This window comes from Myxocyprinus asiaticus, chromosome 14 (genome assembly GCF_019703515.2).
Source record: "Myxocyprinus asiaticus isolate MX2 ecotype Aquarium Trade chromosome 14, UBuf_Myxa_2, whole genome shotgun sequence".
Classification (NCBI taxonomy): Eukaryota; Metazoa; Chordata; class Actinopteri; order Cypriniformes; family Catostomidae; genus Myxocyprinus; species Myxocyprinus asiaticus.
In genome coordinates, this window is record NC_059357.1 from 7,590,216 (window position 1) to 7,610,203 (window position 19,988).

The 19,988-nt window shown below is 38.4% G+C and overlaps 2 protein-coding genes across 2 annotated transcripts in view; both read right to left on the minus strand.

Annotated features, from left to right (window-relative positions):
- Nucleotides 1-1,035: 1,035 nt before the first annotated feature.
- Nucleotides 1,036-8,063, minus strand: LOC127452065 (major facilitator superfamily domain-containing protein 6-like). The gene is made up of 2 exons (XM_051717234.1): nt 7,925-8,063; nt 1,036-2,828 (listed from the first exon to the last, which is right to left on the minus strand). Exon 2 carries the CDS (start codon nt 2,809-2,811, stop codon nt 1,135-1,137), a length of 1,677 nt encoding a protein of 558 aa, XP_051573194.1. The 5' UTR covers nt 2,812-2,828; nt 7,925-8,063; the 3' UTR covers nt 1,036-1,134.
- The window catches only part of LOC127452061 (phosphoinositide 3-kinase regulatory subunit 6-like), a 30,427-nt gene continuing 17,863 nt past the window's right edge, over nt 7,425-19,988 (minus strand). The window contains exons 15-21 of the mRNA XM_051717225.1: nt 18,352-18,462; nt 18,095-18,209; nt 17,397-17,467; nt 16,898-16,988; nt 10,065-10,120; nt 9,802-9,905; nt 7,425-9,664 (exon numbers count right to left, since the gene is read on the minus strand). Of these exons, the coding sequence (XP_051573185.1) occupies nt 9,511-9,664; nt 9,802-9,905; nt 10,065-10,120; nt 16,898-16,988; nt 17,397-17,467; nt 18,095-18,209; nt 18,352-18,462 (702 nt within the window). The 3' untranslated portion in view covers nt 7,425-9,510. The remainder of the gene's footprint in view (nt 9,665-9,801; nt 9,906-10,064; nt 10,121-16,897; nt 16,989-17,396; nt 17,468-18,094; nt 18,210-18,351; nt 18,463-19,988) is intronic.

A 19,988-nucleotide genomic window follows, 5' to 3' on the forward strand; every position in this document is an offset into this window, starting at 1 on the left:
ACAAATATACACGCACTGAGCTCTTTATTTGGAACACCTGTACACCTACTAATTCATGAGATTATCTAATCAGCCAATCATGTGGCAGCAGTGCAATGCATAAAATCACACAGATACGGGTCAGGAGCTTCAGTTAATGTTCACATCAACCATCAGAATGGGGAAAAAATGTGATCTCAGTGATTTGGACCACGACATGGTTGTTGGTGCCATGAGTATTTTTGTAACTGCTTTTCATGCACAACAGTCTCTAGAGTTTACTCAGAATGGTGCCAAAAATAAAAAACATCCAGTGAGCAGCAGTTCTGTGGAGGTCAATGGAGAATAGACAGACCGGTTTGAGCTAATAGAAAGGCTACGGTAACTCAGATAACCACTCTGTACAATTGTAGTGAGTAGAATAGCATCTCAGAATGCACCACGTGTCGAACCTTGAGGTGGAAGGGTTACAACAGCGGAAGACCATGTTGGGCACTTTATTAGGACCATAGTGTTCCTAATAAAGGGGCAGTGGTGGCTCAGCAGTTAAGGCTCTGGGTTACTGATCAGAAGGTTGGGGGTTCAAGCCCCGGCACTGCCAAGATGCCACTGTTGGGCCCTTGAGCAAGGCCCTTGACCCTATCTGCTCCAGGGGCACTGTATCATGGCTGACCCTGCACTCTGACCCCAGCTTAGCTAGGATATGTGAAAAAAAGAATTTCACTGTATATGTGCTAATGTGTGATAAATAAAATTATAAATTATAAAAAAAAAGTGCTCAGTGAGTGTATATTTTTGGTGAACTAACCCTTTTAATAATCACAGGTAAATTATCCAGCTTGAGATCCCAGGATAATGAAACAACCTCTCTTTTTCATGAGTAATTTATTAAAGTTATTTCTGATAACAGCTGTGCTTGTTTCATGGAGTAATCCAATCAGTTCTACTGTAAGCACACTGACTGTAATGCTATTGTGACAAGTTTCACTGATATAATGAATGAGAATATAATATGCCCTCTGTAGCGCTCACAAAAAAAGTCTTAACAATGTGGTGTCTTATGAGTTATTTTGCTTTTATTCCTTTTAATTCACCCTTTGAAGTATTCAACAAATTCCTAAGGGAAGTATTCAAGTCACCAATTCCTTCAATTGATTAAGACTTGGCTATTGTCCAATTGTTTTTCTGTTTGGCATCTTCCATAGCTGTCTCCAGCCAGTCTTTCTCCTGGTCTGATTCGGACTCACTTATTTCACCGGTGTCGGCGGTCAGCAGGCGAGAATAGTTTATCCTGCGCTGCCTTGGAATCTTCCACTTGAGTGCAGCTAGAGCGATACTCCACACAGCAAGAATAACTGATATGCTTTGGAACAGAATCTTTATGCCAAACTTCTGCACCACAAATCCCGCCAACAGACTGCCCAACCCAGCTCCCAGCTCCAGAGGTAGGCCCTCAAATAGCCTTATCAGAGTCTCTTCGGTCCCAGGAGTGGCAATGTCCTCGCATTGTGCTGCAACTGACCACCAAAGAGCGCCAGTGCTGAAGCCAGCGAGAATTTGAGCGGGTATTATGCTCCATGGGTCCCATAGAAAAGAATAATAAAGGCACTGAATGGACAGAGTGATGACAGCAAGCACCAGTAACCACCCATGGTACTTCAGAAATCGGGCGAGACGCCCAGCATATAGGGGAACGCCAGCTTGGCTTAAGTGCGCCAAGGCTAAGGAAATGCCCATGTGGATTTCCGTGGCATTGTGGTCCTGCATTTGCCACAGTAGGAAGTCAGACACAGCTGAGCTTGCCATGCCAGTCAGGACGACAGTAATTGCACAAAGTAGTGCTTGCGAGTTCCTATGTACCAGTTGTAGTGCTTTAAACCCGCCACTAGTTGGGCGCTCACGCTTGCGGAAGTACAGTGGGAGTAGGGCAGCTGCAGGTACAGTTAGGATCATGAGCGCAGTGTATGAGTAGAACTCTGCCACAGTCCCAGTACGACAATACAGGCTGGTTACAAGAATACCAACCACACCATTGCCAACAGCCGTCCCAAGTGGTTTCCAAACTGTAACACCTTTATGGTGGTCTGTAGCATCTACAAAATCCAAGTATTCATATAGCCCATCATCCGCTGTCCACTCTAATGGGGCGGCCATGAATTCCCACAATCCAATCACAATGAGAACTAGAAAGAACTTCTGATGCTGTGCATCCATTGCTTTGAGGCTCCCAAGAAACTCAGTGTGTAGAGATTCTTCTTGTTGCTCCTTGAGGTTCCTCAAATATCTAATCGCTCTTCTTAACCAACTGGAGCTGGAGTTTACAAGTGTGGGTTTATATGTGGAGTTCAATTCATCAGGTTGTTCCATGATGACAGTTGTATGGTTTACAGAATAGACAGTAGCACTGGACTGTGATGGTATGTTCATGCTCTCTAGAATAGTGAAGTCACTTCCATCTGTAAAGTCAGCACTGGGCTGACTAGCATTGCACCGCCCACTTTCAGCTTTGGTTCCTGCAGAGGGGAAGAGCAAAAGAATCAAAACCACCAATGCAGAGCTAAGCAAAGAGCCCACTATGACTGTCCGCCGTTTGTCGTATTGCCTGGCGAGGACGCTGGACACTGGTCGCCACACCAAGGTGAGGAGATGTTTAGAGGCCATGATAAGTCCAGTCATGGTGGCAGTGAGTCCCAGATGCCGGAAGTAGATGGTGAGGAAGGGAACGAGGCAACCAGAGCCGCAGGATTGGAGGAAGTGAAAGACACCTGCCAGATGCATGGCTCCCTTAACATTCCACTGCTTGCTCTTCTGCATTGCTGCCTTTTTCCCCATGTTTGTCAGTTAGCACGCTGTGTAGTTTTAAAGAACGATTAGAAATTAGAAAAACATAAGGACAACTTTACATGTCAGTTCTTTTGAAAGTTTTAAGGAATAGAACACACAAAAATGAAAACTCTCTCATCATTTACTCACACCCATGCCATCCCAGATGTATATGACTTTCTTCTGCTGAACACAAATGATAGAAGAATGTCTCAGCTCTGTTGGTCCATACAATGCAAGTGAATGGTGGCCAGAACTTTGAAGGTCAAAAAAGCACATAAAGGCAGCATAAATACAGGGACGGATTAAGACGTCAGGATGTCCTGGGCACGGATGCCTTTACAGGCCCACTCGTAATGAAATGAGTGGCATATCACGACGTGACCTATATCTCTCCCATTTATCTCAACAGTGCTGATGCGCACATACAGCAAGTTGCTTTTTTTTTTTTTTTTTTTTTTTTTTTTTAAATATATCCAGTTGTGGTTTTTCAGTTCATTTAGTTTACTTTGAAAAAACGTGTCGCTTAACGCTAGTATAATGCAATTATTTCCCATCACCACTAGGTGCCCCTCACAACTAAGTTTATCCATCCCTGCATAAATGTAATCCATACGACTTCAGTGTTTAAATCCATATCTTCAGAAGCAATATGATAGGTCTGGGTAAGAAACAGATAAATATTTAAGATTTAAATTTTTTTTTTTTACTGTAAATCTCCACTTTCAGTTTCTTCTTTTGTTTTTTGGTGATTCACATTTTCCGTGCATATCGTCACCAACTGGACAGGGAGGAGAATTTATAGTAAAAAAGGACTTAAATATTGATCTGCTTCTCACCCACACCTATCATATCACTTCTGAAGACATGGATTTATGGTGCCTTCACGTACTTTCGGAATTACCATAAATACGAGTTTCCCACTCAGAAGTTGCATATGAACTACCCCTCAAATCGTAATTACAACTGGGAAACTCTGAGATAATTTTGATAACCTGAGTTTCCGAGATGGGAGGATTCGTAAACTTTCAACATGGCGGAGAAGATTACGGTTTCTGTAGTGAATGGCGGGTTTTAATCATCTTTCTAAACACAGCTAATTGTTAACGCTTGCTGTTTCGGCCATATTCATTTATGTATATCAGCAACCATTTGATGCCTTTTGTAGATTTTCACACCATGAAAATAGCTTATATTTGACCAAAATTCCATTATAGTCAGCAAGGTAACAGAGTAATATCTATTATGGTGTCAAAATAAAATTTCCTTAAGAAATACATATGAATAAACCTAGCATCATCCATGTTTCCTGTTCTTTTCTACAACAAAGCACTTGAATGCGACGTACTCATAATAATAACTTCAGAAGTGGGAATCAGGATAATTCTGATAGCACATGAAGGCAGCATTAAACACTGGAGTTGTATGGATTGCTTTATTACTGCCTTTATATGCTTTTTTGACCTTCAAAGTTTTGGTCAACATTACCTTGCATTGACTGGACCTACAGAGCTGAGATATTCATCAGAAGAAAGTCAGTCATACACACCTGGGATGGCATGAGGGCGAGTAAGTCAGAATCAGAATGAGCTTTATTGCCAGGTGTTCTCACGTACACAAGGATTGTTTTTTGTGTTTTTTTTTTTTTTTGGTGATAGGAGAAACAAGTGCACACAGAACATTACAGTGAGACACAGAATATAAAACAAGGTAAGAATATAAACAGACATACAAATAATAGGACATATAACAGAATGGCATATGTACATGTGCAAGCGGTAATGTATGTGCAAGGTAGGGATATGAACAGTTACTGAATTAAATATGTGAATTTACATATATACATGAGGTATGATGAGATACATTATGAGAATTTTCATTTTTGGGTGAACTATGCCTTTATGAAAACTGTACAATGAGACAGTGATCATACTAGATGGTAATACCATGGTGTATGTATATATATATATATATATATATATATACACACACACACACACACACACACACACACACACACTGGTGGCCAAAAGTTTGGAATAATGTACAGATTTTGCTGTTTTGGAAGGAAATTGGTACTTTAATTCACCAAAGTGGCATTCAACTGATCACAAAGTATAGTCAGGACATTACTGATGTAAAAAACAGCACCATCACTATTTGAAAAAAATCATTTTTGATCAAATCTAGACAGACCCCATTTCCAGCAGCCATCACTCCAACACCTTATCCTTGAGTAATCATGCTAAATTGCTAATTTGGTACTAGAATATCACTTGCCATTATATCAAACACAGTTGAAAGCTATTTGGTTCATTAAATGAAGCTTAACATTGTCTTTGTGTTTGTTTTTAGTTACCACAGTATGCAATAGACTGGCATGTCTTAAGGTCAATATTTGGTCAAAAATGGAAAAAAAGAAACAGTTTTCTCTAGAAACTCGTCAGTCAATCATTGTTTTGAGGAATGAAGGCTATACAATGCTTGAAATTGCCAAGAAAAACTGAAGATTTCATATAAAGGTGTACACTACAGTCTTCAAAGACAAAGGACAACTGGCTCTAACAAGGACAGAAAGAGATGTGGAAGACCAGATGTACAACTAAACAATAGGATAAGTACATCAGAGTCTCTAGTTTGAGAAATAGACGCCTCACATGTCCTCAGCTGACAGCTTCATTGAATTCTACCCGCTCAACACCAGTTTCATGTACAACAGTAAAGAGAAGACTCAGGGGTTCAGGCCTTATGGGAAGAATTGCAAAGAAAAAGACACTTTTGAAACAGAAAAACAAAAAGAAAAGGTTAGAGTGGGCAAAGAAACACAGACATTGAACAACAGATAATTGGAAAAGAGTGTTATGGATCTTAACCCCATTGAGCTTTTGTGGGATCAGCTAGACTGTAAGGTGCGTGAGAAGTGCCCGACAAGACAGCCACATCTATGGCAAGTGCTACAGGAAGTGTGGAGTGAAATGTCACCTGAGTATCTGGACAAACTGACAGCTAGAATGACAAGGATCTGCAAAGCTGTCATTGCTGCACGAGGAGGATTTTTTGATGAGAACTCTCTGAAGTACTTTAAGAAGTTCTGAACATTTATTTCAAATTGTAATAGTAATTTTTCACATCAGTAATGTCCTGACTATACATTGTGATCAGCTGAATGCCACTTTAATGAACTAAAGTATCAATTTCTTTCCATAAGAGCAAAATCTGTACATTATTCCAAACTTTTGGCCGCCAGTGTGTGCGTGTGTGTATATTATATAATATACACTATATTGCCAAAAGTATTCGCTCACCTGCCTTTAGACGCATATGAACTTTAGTGACATCCCATTCTTAATCCATAGGGTTTAATATGATGTTGGCCCACCCTTTGCAGCTATAACAGCTTCAACTATTATGGGAAGGCTTTCCACAAGATTTAGGAGTGTGTTTATGGGAATTTTTGACCATTCTTCCAGAAGCGCATTTGTGAGGTCAGACACTGATGTTGGACGAGAAGGCCTGGCTCACAGTCTTCGCTCTAATTCATCCCAAAGGTGCTCTGTCGGGTTGAGGTCAGGACTCTGTGCAGGCCAGTCAAGTTCTTCCACACCAAACTCGCTCATCCATGTCTTTATGGACCTTGCTTTGTGCACTGGTGCGCAGTCATGTTGGAACAGGAAGGGGCCATCCCCAAACTGTTCCCACAAAGTTGGGAGCATGGAATTGTCCAAAATCTCTTGGTATGCTGAAGCATTCAGAGTTCCTTTCACTGGAACTAAGGGGCCAAGCCCAGCTCCTGAAAAACAACCCCACACCATAATCCCTCCTCCACCAAACTTCACAGTTGGCACAATGCAGTCAGACAAGTACCGTTCTCCTGGCAACCGCCAAACCCAGACTCGTCTATCAGATTGCCAGATGGAGAAGCTTGATTCGTCACTCCAGAGAACGCGTCTCCACTGCTCTAGAGTCCAGTGGCGGCGTGCTTTACACCACTGCATCCGACGCTTTGCATTGCACTTGGTGATGTATGGCTTGGATGCAGCTGCTCGGCCATGGAAACCCATTCCATGAAGCTCTCTACGCACTGTTCTTGAGCTAATCTGAAGGCCACATGAACTTTGGAGGTCTGTAGCGATTGACTCTGCAGAAAGTTGGCGACCTCTGCGCACTATGCGCCTCAGCATCCACTGACCCCGCTCTGTCATTTTACGTGGCCTACCACTTCGTGGCTGAGTTGCTGTCATTCCCAATCTCTTCCACTTTGTTATAATACCACTGACAGTTGACTGTGGAATATTTAGTAGCGAGGAAATTTCACGACTGGACTTGTTGCACAGGTGGCATCCTATCACAGTACCACGCTGGAATTCACTGAGCTCCTGAGAGCGGCCCATTCTTTCACAAATGTTTGTAGAAGCAGTCTGCATGCCTAGGTGCTTCATTTTATACACCTGTGCCCATGGAAGTGATTGGAACACCTGAATTCAATTATTTGGATGGGTGAGTGAATACTTTTGGCAATATAGTGATATATATATATATATATATATGATGATCATGCTACCACCCTTGTATTTCGTTAGTAAATGTAATTAAAATTTAAACAGATATTTGTTGTAGCTTTTTTATTTTAGATTTTTCATTTATGTGTAATATTATTTAACATTTACATTTTGGCTGCTTTCTACATAGTGTGACCATATATATTTAAACAACTTCATGAAATTTTAAACACCATATGGAACAATACTGTTTCCTGTTGTCCATAAACTGCATTTAAGAGTCATATTTGCACATCATGTCAGAAAATAATAAGGAATTCGAACATGAAACAATATTTAAAAGCTACAGGGAGAAAAAGAGACAACGCGCGTGCAGTGAATCGTAATTTCATAATAAAATGCCAACTGTATGTTTAGATTTATAACAGTTTTAGATGATATGTTCATTAAAAGTATCTCAAACGTCGCTCTCAAGCACTTAAATTGACTTAAAGAAAACACAAATACAAACTTTAGGAGATCTGAATGTACACGACGCACTCTTAGTAACAGGTAAACCGGAATCTTGTACCTGTTCTAACACGTCACAATACCATACGATGTCGCGTCCCTTCCCTATTTACCTGCAATATCTTGCATTCAGAAACACATCATGGTCTGCTTGACAAGTTGTTGCTGATTAAGATTTTCCTTGACTTTCCATGTCCATACCATGCATGCAGGTGTAGTGTCTAAACTTTTCTTCCTTTTTACCAAACAGCGAAAGACGGACGACTGAGATCTTTGAGCAGCAGTGTATCAAGTCTGGCTACTTTTCGAGTGAGCAGCGCCACCTGTCGGTGAGAGACTGAAGTAACAGTTTAAAATCACTGACATTAGCTGCAACAAGAATCTTGAAAGTGTTAGGTCCATACAATGCAAATGAATGGATACCAAAACTTTGAAGCTCCAAAAAGCATAACATACAGCATAAAAGTAATACATATGACTCCAGTGGTTAAATCTATATATTCAGAAGCAATATGATAGGTGTGGGATTGAAACATATAAATATTTTAGTCCTTTTTTAATATAATTCTCCTACCTGCCCAGTAGTTGGGGAAATGCACGATTAATTTGAGTTTCCAAAAACAAAAGGAGAATGTGAAAGTGAATATTTATGGTAAAAAAAATAAATAAAAAAAAAAGGACTTAAATATTGATCTGTTTCTCACCCACACCTATCATAGCACTTCTGATGACATGGATTAAACCACTGGAGCCTTATGTATTACATTTATGCTGACTTTATGTGCTTTTTGGAGCTTCAACATTTTGGTCACCATTCACTTTCATTGTACGGACCTACAGATCGGATGATATTCTTCTAAAAATCTTCATTTGTGTTCTGCAAAAGAAAGAAAGTCATACACATCTGGGATGGCATAAGGGTGAGTAAATGATGTGTTGAATTTTCATTTTGGGGTGAACTATCCGTTTAAGTACTGTATGAACTAAACATAACCTATTTTTATAGCATTTATTCATCTTAGTTAATGTTAATTTCTACATTAGCTATTGTTCATTATTAGGTCATATTAATTCATAATGCATAAAATAATGTTAACATTTACAGCTTTAAAAATGTATTAGTATATATGTAGAAAATAACATTAACCAAGCTTAATAAAAGCTGTAAAAGCATTGATCTTTGCTAATTCAGGTTAACTATTGTAATCGCAAAGTGTATTGCATTGTTTTTACTGTTGCATTGTAAAGTGTTACTTAAATTACTTGCACTGTATTTCCTATTTGCAAATAAAAATATTTGTATTGTATGTATTTCTTTGACTTTAATTCATTTCAGATGACACATACAAACCGATGTGCATCCAAAGTGTTATTTTAAATTTCAAAGTTTCATACAAACAGAATTATGTCATAAATGTATAAAAGTAGTGTAAATATGATATTTTAAAATGTGCATGACTGCAGAATGTTTCTCAAAAATCGTACATTTTACAGATTAATCCTATAACAACATAAACCCATACACATTCAACAGACTTTGAACAGTACATTTGTGTTCATAGGTTAGCAGGAAACCATGGCCTCGTGTGGCTGAATGTATTTTAGACTACACATTAAATGAATAGCTATACATGCAAACACTAAAAGGCCTCTGAGAGGTAAACAAATTGTCATAAAGTCATGAATCTGTGCCGTATTGTCATTGCTCAATGCCACAGAAGGTGTTGATTGGCAGAGTGAGGGTCTTATTCAGATATTTGCTCAACGGTTCATCTCCCTCTCCTAAACTGTACTTGGATTTGGTAGTCTCTTGATGGCAATATCCTGGATCCAAGCATGGAGAAACCTCAATACTGCGGGGAAGATGATAGGATGGAATTACTCTGTGTATACATTTCACCTCATTTGGGAATTTTAAATGTAACTAGATTTTTACTCTGTCCAAAGCAAATGTTATGTATAGTAAGGCAATTGTAATATGACTTTTCACCTCTGGACATTTTTGAAGGTTCTACGTGGGTCTTTATCCAAACACACAGAGAATGACCTTTTTTCCAGAACTCTGATATTGACACTAACTGCTCTGAATGAATGCTGGAAGAAAGCATGATTTTTACTTTATTATTTAATAAAATTTAGCATAAATATAATAGTATGATCTAAAATAAAGAAATCATTCTGCTCAATAAAATGTTATCAATCATTAGTCCCAAAAATCCCATGTTTATAAGTGCCGCATGTCGTTCCACTTACTGTGCTGGGCCTTGTGGGATTTATATCTTGTAAACTTATGTTGACACTATGCAGACCTGTAGAAACAAAGTGCCACATTATAAACAAGGTGAGTCACATCATTCTCTCGTTTCCTCATCAAAAAATGTACAGTATGAGCCACTAGTACTTGTGACTCTAAAAAAAAATGCAAGTGATAAAATAAAAAAATTCAAGTAATTAAATTTTTTTTTATAAAATAAATAAAAGTGTTAAAAATAAAATACAAATGTTGTGGAACCATTAGAACTCCCTAAACTGACGACTGAGCAAAGAAATTCTCTTGATTCTGAAATAACTTTGCCTACAGGCAAGGATCCGGGGCCAGATGGCTTTGCCGCTGAATGTTTTAGATCTTATGCTACAGAACTGGCTCCACTTTTGTTAGAAGTTTATACAAAATCATTAAAGAATGGAAAGCTTCTGCCAACCATGACACAAGCCTGGATCAGTCTGATTCTTAAAAAGGACAAAGATCCATGTGAGTGTATGAGTTACTGTCCAAATTCCCTGATCCAGCTAGATGTTAAAATATTGTCAAAAATTTTGGCTAACCGGTTAAGTAAAGTTATGACATCTCTTATACATATAGATCAGGTGGGGTTTATTCAGGGCTGTATCTCTTCTGATAATATTAAGCGTTTCATCAATATTATGTGGTCAGTGGTGAATGATCAGACTCCGGTCGCTGCCATCTCACTTGATGCCGAAAAGGTGTTTGATATGGTAGAATAGGATTATCTTTTTAAGATTTTGGAAATGTATGGGTTTGGGAAGACTTTTATTGGATGGATTAAGTTACTTTATAGACACCCGGTAGTGGCGGTCCAAACAAATTGATTAATTTCAGATTATTTTATTCTGGATAAGGGCACCCGGCAGGGTTGCCCTCTTTCTCCATTATTGTTCTGTCTTGCCCTGGAACCATTAGCAGCTGTGATAAGAAAGGAGTATGATTTTCCAGGGGTGATGGCGGGTGGTGTGGCGCATAAGCTTTTCCTTTACGCAGATAATATTTCATTATTTGTCTCTGACCCCATTAGATCTATGCCTTGCCTCCACAGAATTATTAATTCCTTTTCTAAGTTCTCAGGATACAGAGTCAACTGGTCTAAATCCGAAGCTTTGGCTCTGACAGCATACTGCCCAGCGACAGCTTTTCAGTCGGGCGCCTTCCAGTGGCCCAAACAGGGCATTAAGTATTTGAGCATTTTATTCCCAGCAAATTTGTGTGATTTATTGAGTTAATTTTCACCCCTTAATAAAAAGGTTTTTGAGCGATGTGGGCAGGTGGGCTTCATTACATTTATCTATGATTGGGAAGGTTAATGTTATTAAAATGAATTGTACTCCAAAATTCAACAACCTGCTACAATCTCTCTCTGCAGATGTCCCCCTCTCTTATTTTAAGCAATCTGAAAGCATAGCGAAGTCCTTCATTTGGAATGGTAAACATCCCAGATTACACTTCAGTAAATTACATTAGCCGAATGACAAAGGTGGGCTAGGCCTACCCAAGAGTTTGTTTTATTATTATGCATTCGGTCTCAGACATTTGGCTCATTGGTCGCTTCCACCTGAGAGAGCCCCTCCCTGGTTTTATATTGAACAGGAAGTTCTTGCTCCTATTTCGCCATTGCAAAGCCTTTCTATTAAACTAACCGGAGAAGTTAAGTTACACCCCGTTATCTCGCATTTGCACTCGGTATGGACAAAAGTGTCCAGAGTGTTTAATTAGGACATGTATTTAAATGTTGCCTCGAGCATATGGCAGAACCCAAAATCATGTATTAATAAGTCCCCTTTCTGCTGGTCAGAGTGGATTGTGAGGGAGGTTAATACACTCGGTGACTTATATGAGAGTGGAGTGTTGAGATCTTTTGAAAATTTGGTTCAACATTTTGGGATTCCCAGATCTCATTCTTTAGGTATTTACAGCTGTGCAACCTGCTCTGAACTATTTTTGGGAGTAGCATACACCCCCTTAAAGCAGCAGATACTCTGGGAATGGTGATTACTGCTTTTGGAAAAGGTCATGAGGCATGAGGTGTATTACTCCCTGCTAATTCTGAGTCTGGGGGATGGAGCTTCAGCGTCTCTCAAGAGATTATGGGAGAAAGATTTAAACTTGGTACTGGAGGAGGGAGTGTGGGCTAGGATTCTAAAAAAAGTCAAGTCTCTATCTAGAGATGCAAGGGTGCGCCTTATGCAATTTAAGATTTTACATCGATTCTATTGGACCCCCTCTAGATTGTATAGGCTTGGTCTTAAAGACACACCCAGCTGCTGGTGATGCCAATCAGAAGATGGGGACATAACCCATGTTTTTTTGGTAGTGTGTTAAGATCCAAGAATTTTGGTTGAGGGTTCAGAGTTTTATGTGTGATGTATTGGACACTAAATTTTCATTTTGCCCCAGACTCTGTATCTTAGGCGATAGGGCGGTCATTAATATAGGGGATAGATATCAAAAAAGTTGGGTCCTAGCCGGAGTTATGATCGGCAGATGGATCATTCTTAAGGGATGGAAGTCGGCTGGAGCATCCTCATTTCAGGAGTGGTGCACAGAGATGGGCAGGGTGGCGGCATTCGAGGAGGTGATATATAGAAGGCTGGGAAAATGGGATTTGTTTAATAGGAAGTGTGGTAGATATTTGGCCTTTTTGGAGGGTTCTCAGGGAGGGGCAGTGGAGAGGGATTTGTAGTTTTAAATGTGTATGTGCATTCTTATTGTTTTTTGAAAGTATACTTTTTTAATGTTTTTTTTTTCTGTTCTAAATAATTATGATCACTGAGTGCATGTTTGTGTTGGGTGGGTGTGTGTGTGGGGGGGGGGGGGCTTAATGTATATAATTTGATTCTGTATTTTCTGTTATGTTCATTTAATTTGTGAACGGAATCAATAAAAATAGATAATAACAGAAAAATAAAATAAAAATGTAAAAAATATGTAGGCTATTTGGACACTTTATCATTTTTATTAAATTATACCTTTATTTTACCAGGGTAGTCTCTTGAGATTAAAATCTCTTTTCCTAGAGAGACCTAGCCAAAATGGCAGCATAAAACATTGTAACAATTAATGTAAACAAGGCAAACAAGTAAAAACAAGAACACAAATACTGTGCATAAAACAAATAAAATAAAATTATGTTTATTAAAAGGGCTCTCAATCGATTAAAATTGTTAATCGAATTAATAACATGATATGCCAATTAATTAATCGAATTAATCGCAATAAATCACATACATAAATATTTGCTGAGAAAGCCCTTCAAATTATAATAATTCAATATATAATGATTAAATAATTATAAATAGTTATAATTAAATAAATATATATAATAAAATATATATATTTAAAAAAATAATAATACAGATAAATAAAATTAATGACATTATTTAGGCACACAAGTTAAGCATTAAAAAAGACAATACAAAAATTGCCTTTAGAATCAAATATATTGTTTATTTCCATATTATTTAACATAAGCCTATTATTGGCCTACAGTTCACAGTGATCCATTTTGCAATTGAATTCGTCAATCAGTCCGAGATTTATTATGAGGGCTTGTCTAAGGACGCATCAATGTACATCTGCATCAGACGGACGTTTTTGGAGCGTCTCGGTTGCATCGCGTCATAAACATACTGTTTTAGGTTGCTGTGTCACGTTAAACAAAGTTTGAAACCTGGAAAAACACATCTTGACATCCCTGCGTTTGGATTTAGGCTCCACCAATCTGTGTTTGAACGCAAGAACATGTTCTCATCTTGTGCTGTCTGCTGTTGGTGAGTGTGGTTTGTTCTCTGTATAAGCTGCACGTTGCCTATACAGCGAGTTTCATTTACTGCCCTCTGGAGAAAACAGGTGGTAATACATGCTTGAATTGCTCATATGGAAGGAATATTCCTTATTTCGGTCCGTTATTTTTTTATCTAATTAATTGCACTGAATTAACGCATTAAATCGACAGCCCTATTTATTATACATTAACATATATACATTCTGCTGCCTTGTGCTTCACAGAAACCTAGCTGAGTGAAGCCATTCCGGAAAGCGCGTTACATCTGCCTAACGGGGAAAATGAGAGGCGGTGGAACATGCATTAACATCAATGAAAGTTGGTGTACAAATGTAACAACGTTAAAGAAGATGTGCTGTCCTAATTTGGAAGTGCTCTTTATTAAGTGTAAGCCTTTCTACTCGCCGCGGGAGTTTTCCTCGTTTATTCTGGTGAGTGTGTACATCCCGTCGCAAGCATGCATGAACACAGCGCTGCATATCGCTCTGTCCCTAGAGCAGCTTTGGGACTCTCTGATCACTGTCTGGTTCATCTTCTTCCAACCTACAGGCTGAAACTAAAATCAGCTTAACCTGTAGTAAAGACTGTTAAGAAATGGACCAATGAAGTACAGCTGGAACTATAAGCCTGCTTTGCACTGATTGGAGCATTTTTGAGGCTGCAGACACCAATCTGGACGAGCTCACAGATACTGTGACATCATATATCAGTTTCTGTGAGGATATGTGCATTCCTACTAGGACTTATTTAACATACAACAATGACAAACCATGGTTTACAGCAGAGCTCAGCCAGCTTCGTCAGGCAAAAGAGGATGCTTACAGAGGTGGGGATAAAATCTTGTACAGTCGGGCCAGGAGCACACTGAATAAGGAAATCAGAGTGGCAAAAAGAAGATACTCTGAGAAGCTGAAAAACTAATTTTCAGCTAACGATCCTGTATAAGTGTGGAGTGGCCTGAAACATCTTACTAACTACAAGACTCCAACCACCAACACTGTAGCGGACCAACAACTGGCTGACAACCTGAATGTGTTCTACTGTAGATTTGAAAGGCCCAATCTCACACCCCACACCCACTCTGACCTTCACTTCACACAAACATCAACACCTCCTGCACCCCCCTACTCCCCCCTCCTGCTACTCAACCTGCACTTAAGATCTGTGAAGAGAAGGTGTGCCGTGTCTTATGAAAACAAAGACAAGTAAAGCACAGGGCCCAGACGGTGTTTCACCCACTTGTATAAAATCCTGTGCTAACCAGCTGGCCCCCATCTTCACACTGATTTTCAATAGATCACTGGAACAGTGTGAAGTCCCATGCTGCTTCAAATGCTCAATCATCATTCCTGTCCCAAAGAAACCCAAAATCACAGGACTTAATGACAACAGACCCGTTGCTCTGATGTCTGTGGTCATGAAATCATTTGAGAGACTGGTGTTGGCCCACCTGAAGGACATCACTGGACCCTTTCTAGATACCCTTCAATTTGCTTATCGAGCAAACAGGTCTGTGGATGATGCAGTCAACATGAGATTGCATCATATCCTGCAACATCTGGACAGACAGGATGTGTGCTCTCCCCACTACTCTTCTCCATGTATGCAAATGACTGCACCGCCAAGGACCCCTCTGCCAAGCTCCTGAAGTTTGCAGATGACACCACTGTCATCGGCCTCATCCAAGATGATGATGAGTCTACATACAGATGGGAGGTTGAACAGCTGGCTGTTGGTGTAGTCAAAACAACCTGGAGCTGAACACGCTCAAAACGGTGGATGATTGTGGACTTTAGGAGGAACACCCCAACATCTGATCCCCCTCACCATTCTAAACAGCACTGTGGCAGCAGTGGAGTCATTCAGGTTCCTGGGCACTACCATCTCACAGGACCTGAAGTGGGAGACCCACATTGACTCCACTGTGAAAAAAGGCCCAGCAGAGGTTGTACTTCCTTCGCCAATTGAGGAAGTTCAACCTACCACAACCCGCTTCTGATACAGTTCTACTCAGCAGTCATTGAGTCTGTCCTCTGCACTTCAGTAACTGTCTGGTTTAGTGCAGCAATGAAATCGACAATGGACAGTTCGCACTGCTGAGTGGATTATTGGTTGCCCCCTGCCCTCCCTTCAATAACTGTAACACTTCCAGATTGAGGAAAAGGGCTGGAAAAATTACTCTGGACCCCACTCATCCAGCCCACTACCTTTTTGAACTGTTGCCTTCTGGCAGGCTCTGAGCACCAGAACCATCAGGCACAGGAACAGTTTTTTTCCTTCAGGCTATCCATCTCATGAACAGTTAAAACTGCCCCATTGAGCAATAATTAATGTGCAATACACAGCTTAGTCTATTTATATTTATCCAACATACCATACCTCTTCTGCCATTACATTCCCTTGCTTCTGTATATAACAGATTTGTATATTGTACATACGTATATCTATATTGTCATATTGTGTATATCTATATATACTTCATTTTCTATTCACTTTTTATTTTTATTCTATTTTTTTTATTTTTATTATCTCTGTCTTGTTGCTGTATTGTTTGTGCACTGGAAGCTTCTGTCACTAAGACAAATTCCTTGTATGTGTAAGCATACTTGGCAATAAAGCTCATTCTGATTCTGATTAAAACACTGGCACTGGCCAAAGTTGTGGTTTAGAAACTCTTTGACTTCAAGTCCTAAATACATTTAAAAGCATAGTGTTTGTAATCTTTAAGGTTTGTGCAAGAACATTCCAAGAAGAAGGAGCAGCAAATGAAAAAGCTTTCTTTACACACTCAGTCCTCACCTTAGGGACTAGAACAAATAATACATCATCTGAACTAACTAACATGTTTTTCAAAAGAACAGACATTCTAATGCTTATCATGGTAATCAATGTTATTGCTACTGTCTGTCTATAAACAAACCTGTCCAAAACAAATCACAATGCTGATCCTGGCAAAAGATAAATGCGGCAACGACAGGGAGGTTTTAGAATTTTAAATATGTGACATACTTTTGGCTGTGCAGGACGGCATGACACTGATTAACATGCCACATGTCATCAAAGTCATTCCCCTTTCCTTTTCTCTGTCACTTATTGAGGCCTAAGAGAAATGTACACATCAGAAATAATTTATTATGCTTTTGTGGTGTAAAAACATAAATGCATAAATTGCATGTTATTTTAGTGCACGTTGCTGTAAATTTGTCCTCTTGAATTATATGCACCTTAGCATACATTTAAATTAGACTTTAATTATGCATAACTAATTATGACAGTTTTACTAGCTTAACTGGTAGAGTAAAATATATATATTTTTAAAATTTTTAAATTAAAACAAAAAAGTTACAGTCTAATACTGAATACTGAAAATTACACATTTTCCCTCATTTTTCTATTAGTCTCACAATAATGTCAGCAGATACTTTAAAAATTCTTATACGTGATTTTGCATCAAATAAAAGATTACATGCATTATTATTAAGAGTAAATATATCCAGAAGAAGCTCACCTTTCTATAATTAACCGACACAGTTGGACCATACAATTCTTGTGGGTTGTTCCTATTGTACCGCACTGAACCTTCAAGTTAAAAGGTATTACAAAATCAATGACTTGCATTTAATAAAAACACACGAAACAGTGTTGGGTGTAATCTAATTTATGAAGTAATTATTTTGTCAACTTTTTTGTAAATTGTAATCTATATGTAATATAATAACTTTTTAATTTTAAAAATAATTTAATCAGATTGCAGTTACTGACTTTCAATAAAGTTAATTACTTAAGTACATTGGGTTACACATATAAAATATAATATTATGCAGAATGCGTTCAAAACATGAATTATGTTCATATGTACGTCTGTTTGTGTTTCTGTGACAGCCATTGCAAGGGAGAAATGTATGGTGCTGAGTGTATGACTTGCGTGTTACAGTGAGAAAATACAAACAAAATGTGGAATTTTTTGAGCGAAAAACAAACTTTTCTGTGAAAAGTGTTTTAGAAAGCAACATAAATGTAAAGTAATTAGTAATTTGATTACTTTATAGACAAAGTAATTAGTAAAGTAACCTGATTACAATTAGTATAACTGATTACAATTAGTAATTTGCAGTGGACTACTGTTTGAGTAACTAACCCAACACTGATCACCAAGATACATTCTGAATCCATGAGTTGATCAATTGTTCAAACGCAGCACAATACCTTTAATTGTGTCTTTAAATGTGGATCTGAAACTTCTGACATCGGGGAAGTCCATTGCGAGCTGAGACACAAACACTTCCTCCACTGTGTAAGTGCTGGGGCCAGAGAAACAGATCTAGATGATAGAACACAAGGACATTCCATTTTTTTTAATCTCCACAATTCTCATGACATGCAAGACAATTTCCTTTTTCACAACATTAATTCCTTCAACATGACAGGGATTTACAACGTTGATTATATAGAGAAGATCTAACCTTGACAGAGTAGACGGGGAGATGCACAGGATGTTGGCTGACACGTGTGTAGTAAGAGATGATATCTAGCAGGAAGGAGTTGGGGTCTGATGATTCACTCTGACTAGATTGCTATAATCATAACATTTAAGAGTGAGGTTAAGATGATCACTTCAAAACTCAAACTGTACATCAGCATATACAACTTTACACTGCAATGCACCAAAACAATTACAAGCAAGTTCCCAGAAAGTGGAGCAGAGCATTCTGAGTTTCAACAGATTAATATAATGTTTTTTTCCTAACCTCTTCAATTTAAATGTCATTCCATTTTGAAACAGATAATGCATGTTGATACATCCAAAAGACTAGGAAGATAGTATCAAAATCTGTCAAGAAAATGTCCTGATTATAGCCAACCCCAAAGTAATAAAAAAAAAAAATTCCATTAAGAAAGTGAAAATCCATTAAGACTTTTTACATTGTGACATTATTTTCAGGACACTTTAGCGCAACCAGTTAAACACGGATTGGCCGCCAGCGGGCCCGCAAAATAAAAAGTCAAGTTATTAATAACTACAGTCTTGACCAATGCAAAATAGGTATTGTTTAAAAGCTTAGAAGCTCAAATTTACAATGCATGTAGGCATAATGTCCGAAACTGAACAAGTGCTTTGAAATATGCAGACAAATCAGAAGTGTTCCATTTTGATAATTTATGAAAGATTTTGCACTGTACATATTATTGTAATCAGTAAAAACATCAATCTCATCAAACAGCCATGTGTCATATGTCATTGGAAAGCTCACAAAGAGTAGAATACAATGAGCCTATATGTTTTACTCACAGAAAAAAATATAGCAAGTACTAGCTAAGTATATATCTTTGACATTTATGTTTCTTGTGAACAGGTGTTGCCTATATGCGGCGTTTCGCTTATAATTTCAAGAAAAATAAGCAGAACATAACATATCACATACCATTACTTGGATAATTCGATAATTGACACGAAGCACAATGTGCACAATATGCACACAGCATCTGGCTATCTGGCACCTTGCAATCTGACTGAAAACACATTAGCTTTCCTGGATCAGATGACGTCATCAGAAATTATGTAACATCAAAGAACTCTAAACCAATCAAACTGGGTTCAGATCGGTACAAAAACAATCCATATTTGGGCAGAGGGACAAGTGATTGGTAACTGTTACATATGGCCACCAAGAGATAGCGCCAAGTACATGACACAGACTCGGTGATGACTCAAATGGCACAGAATGAAACTCATTCTGTGAAATATCATTACTAAAATCATGTCTGCATGCTATGCAAACCTTAAGTCATTGTTGTATTTGCATGTGTAATTAGTGCTTATGTACAATTATTATGTTTTATTTGTTTGGAGTGGCTTTTGGACACCTGGAGATGTTTTTGTACACTAGGATAAATTATTTTGTAATGCTATAACTTTTGATTGCTTTGTTGAATCAACACAACATTTTACTCAGTTACAGGTGACATGATTGGAAACAAAACAAAAGCAGTTTTTCAGAGCCATCTTATTTACACCCAGATATACTGTATATGATGTCAAATCAGAAAAATAAGAAAAAAGTAAATTGTTTTGTAATTTATTTTTTCTTAGGATGAGAGT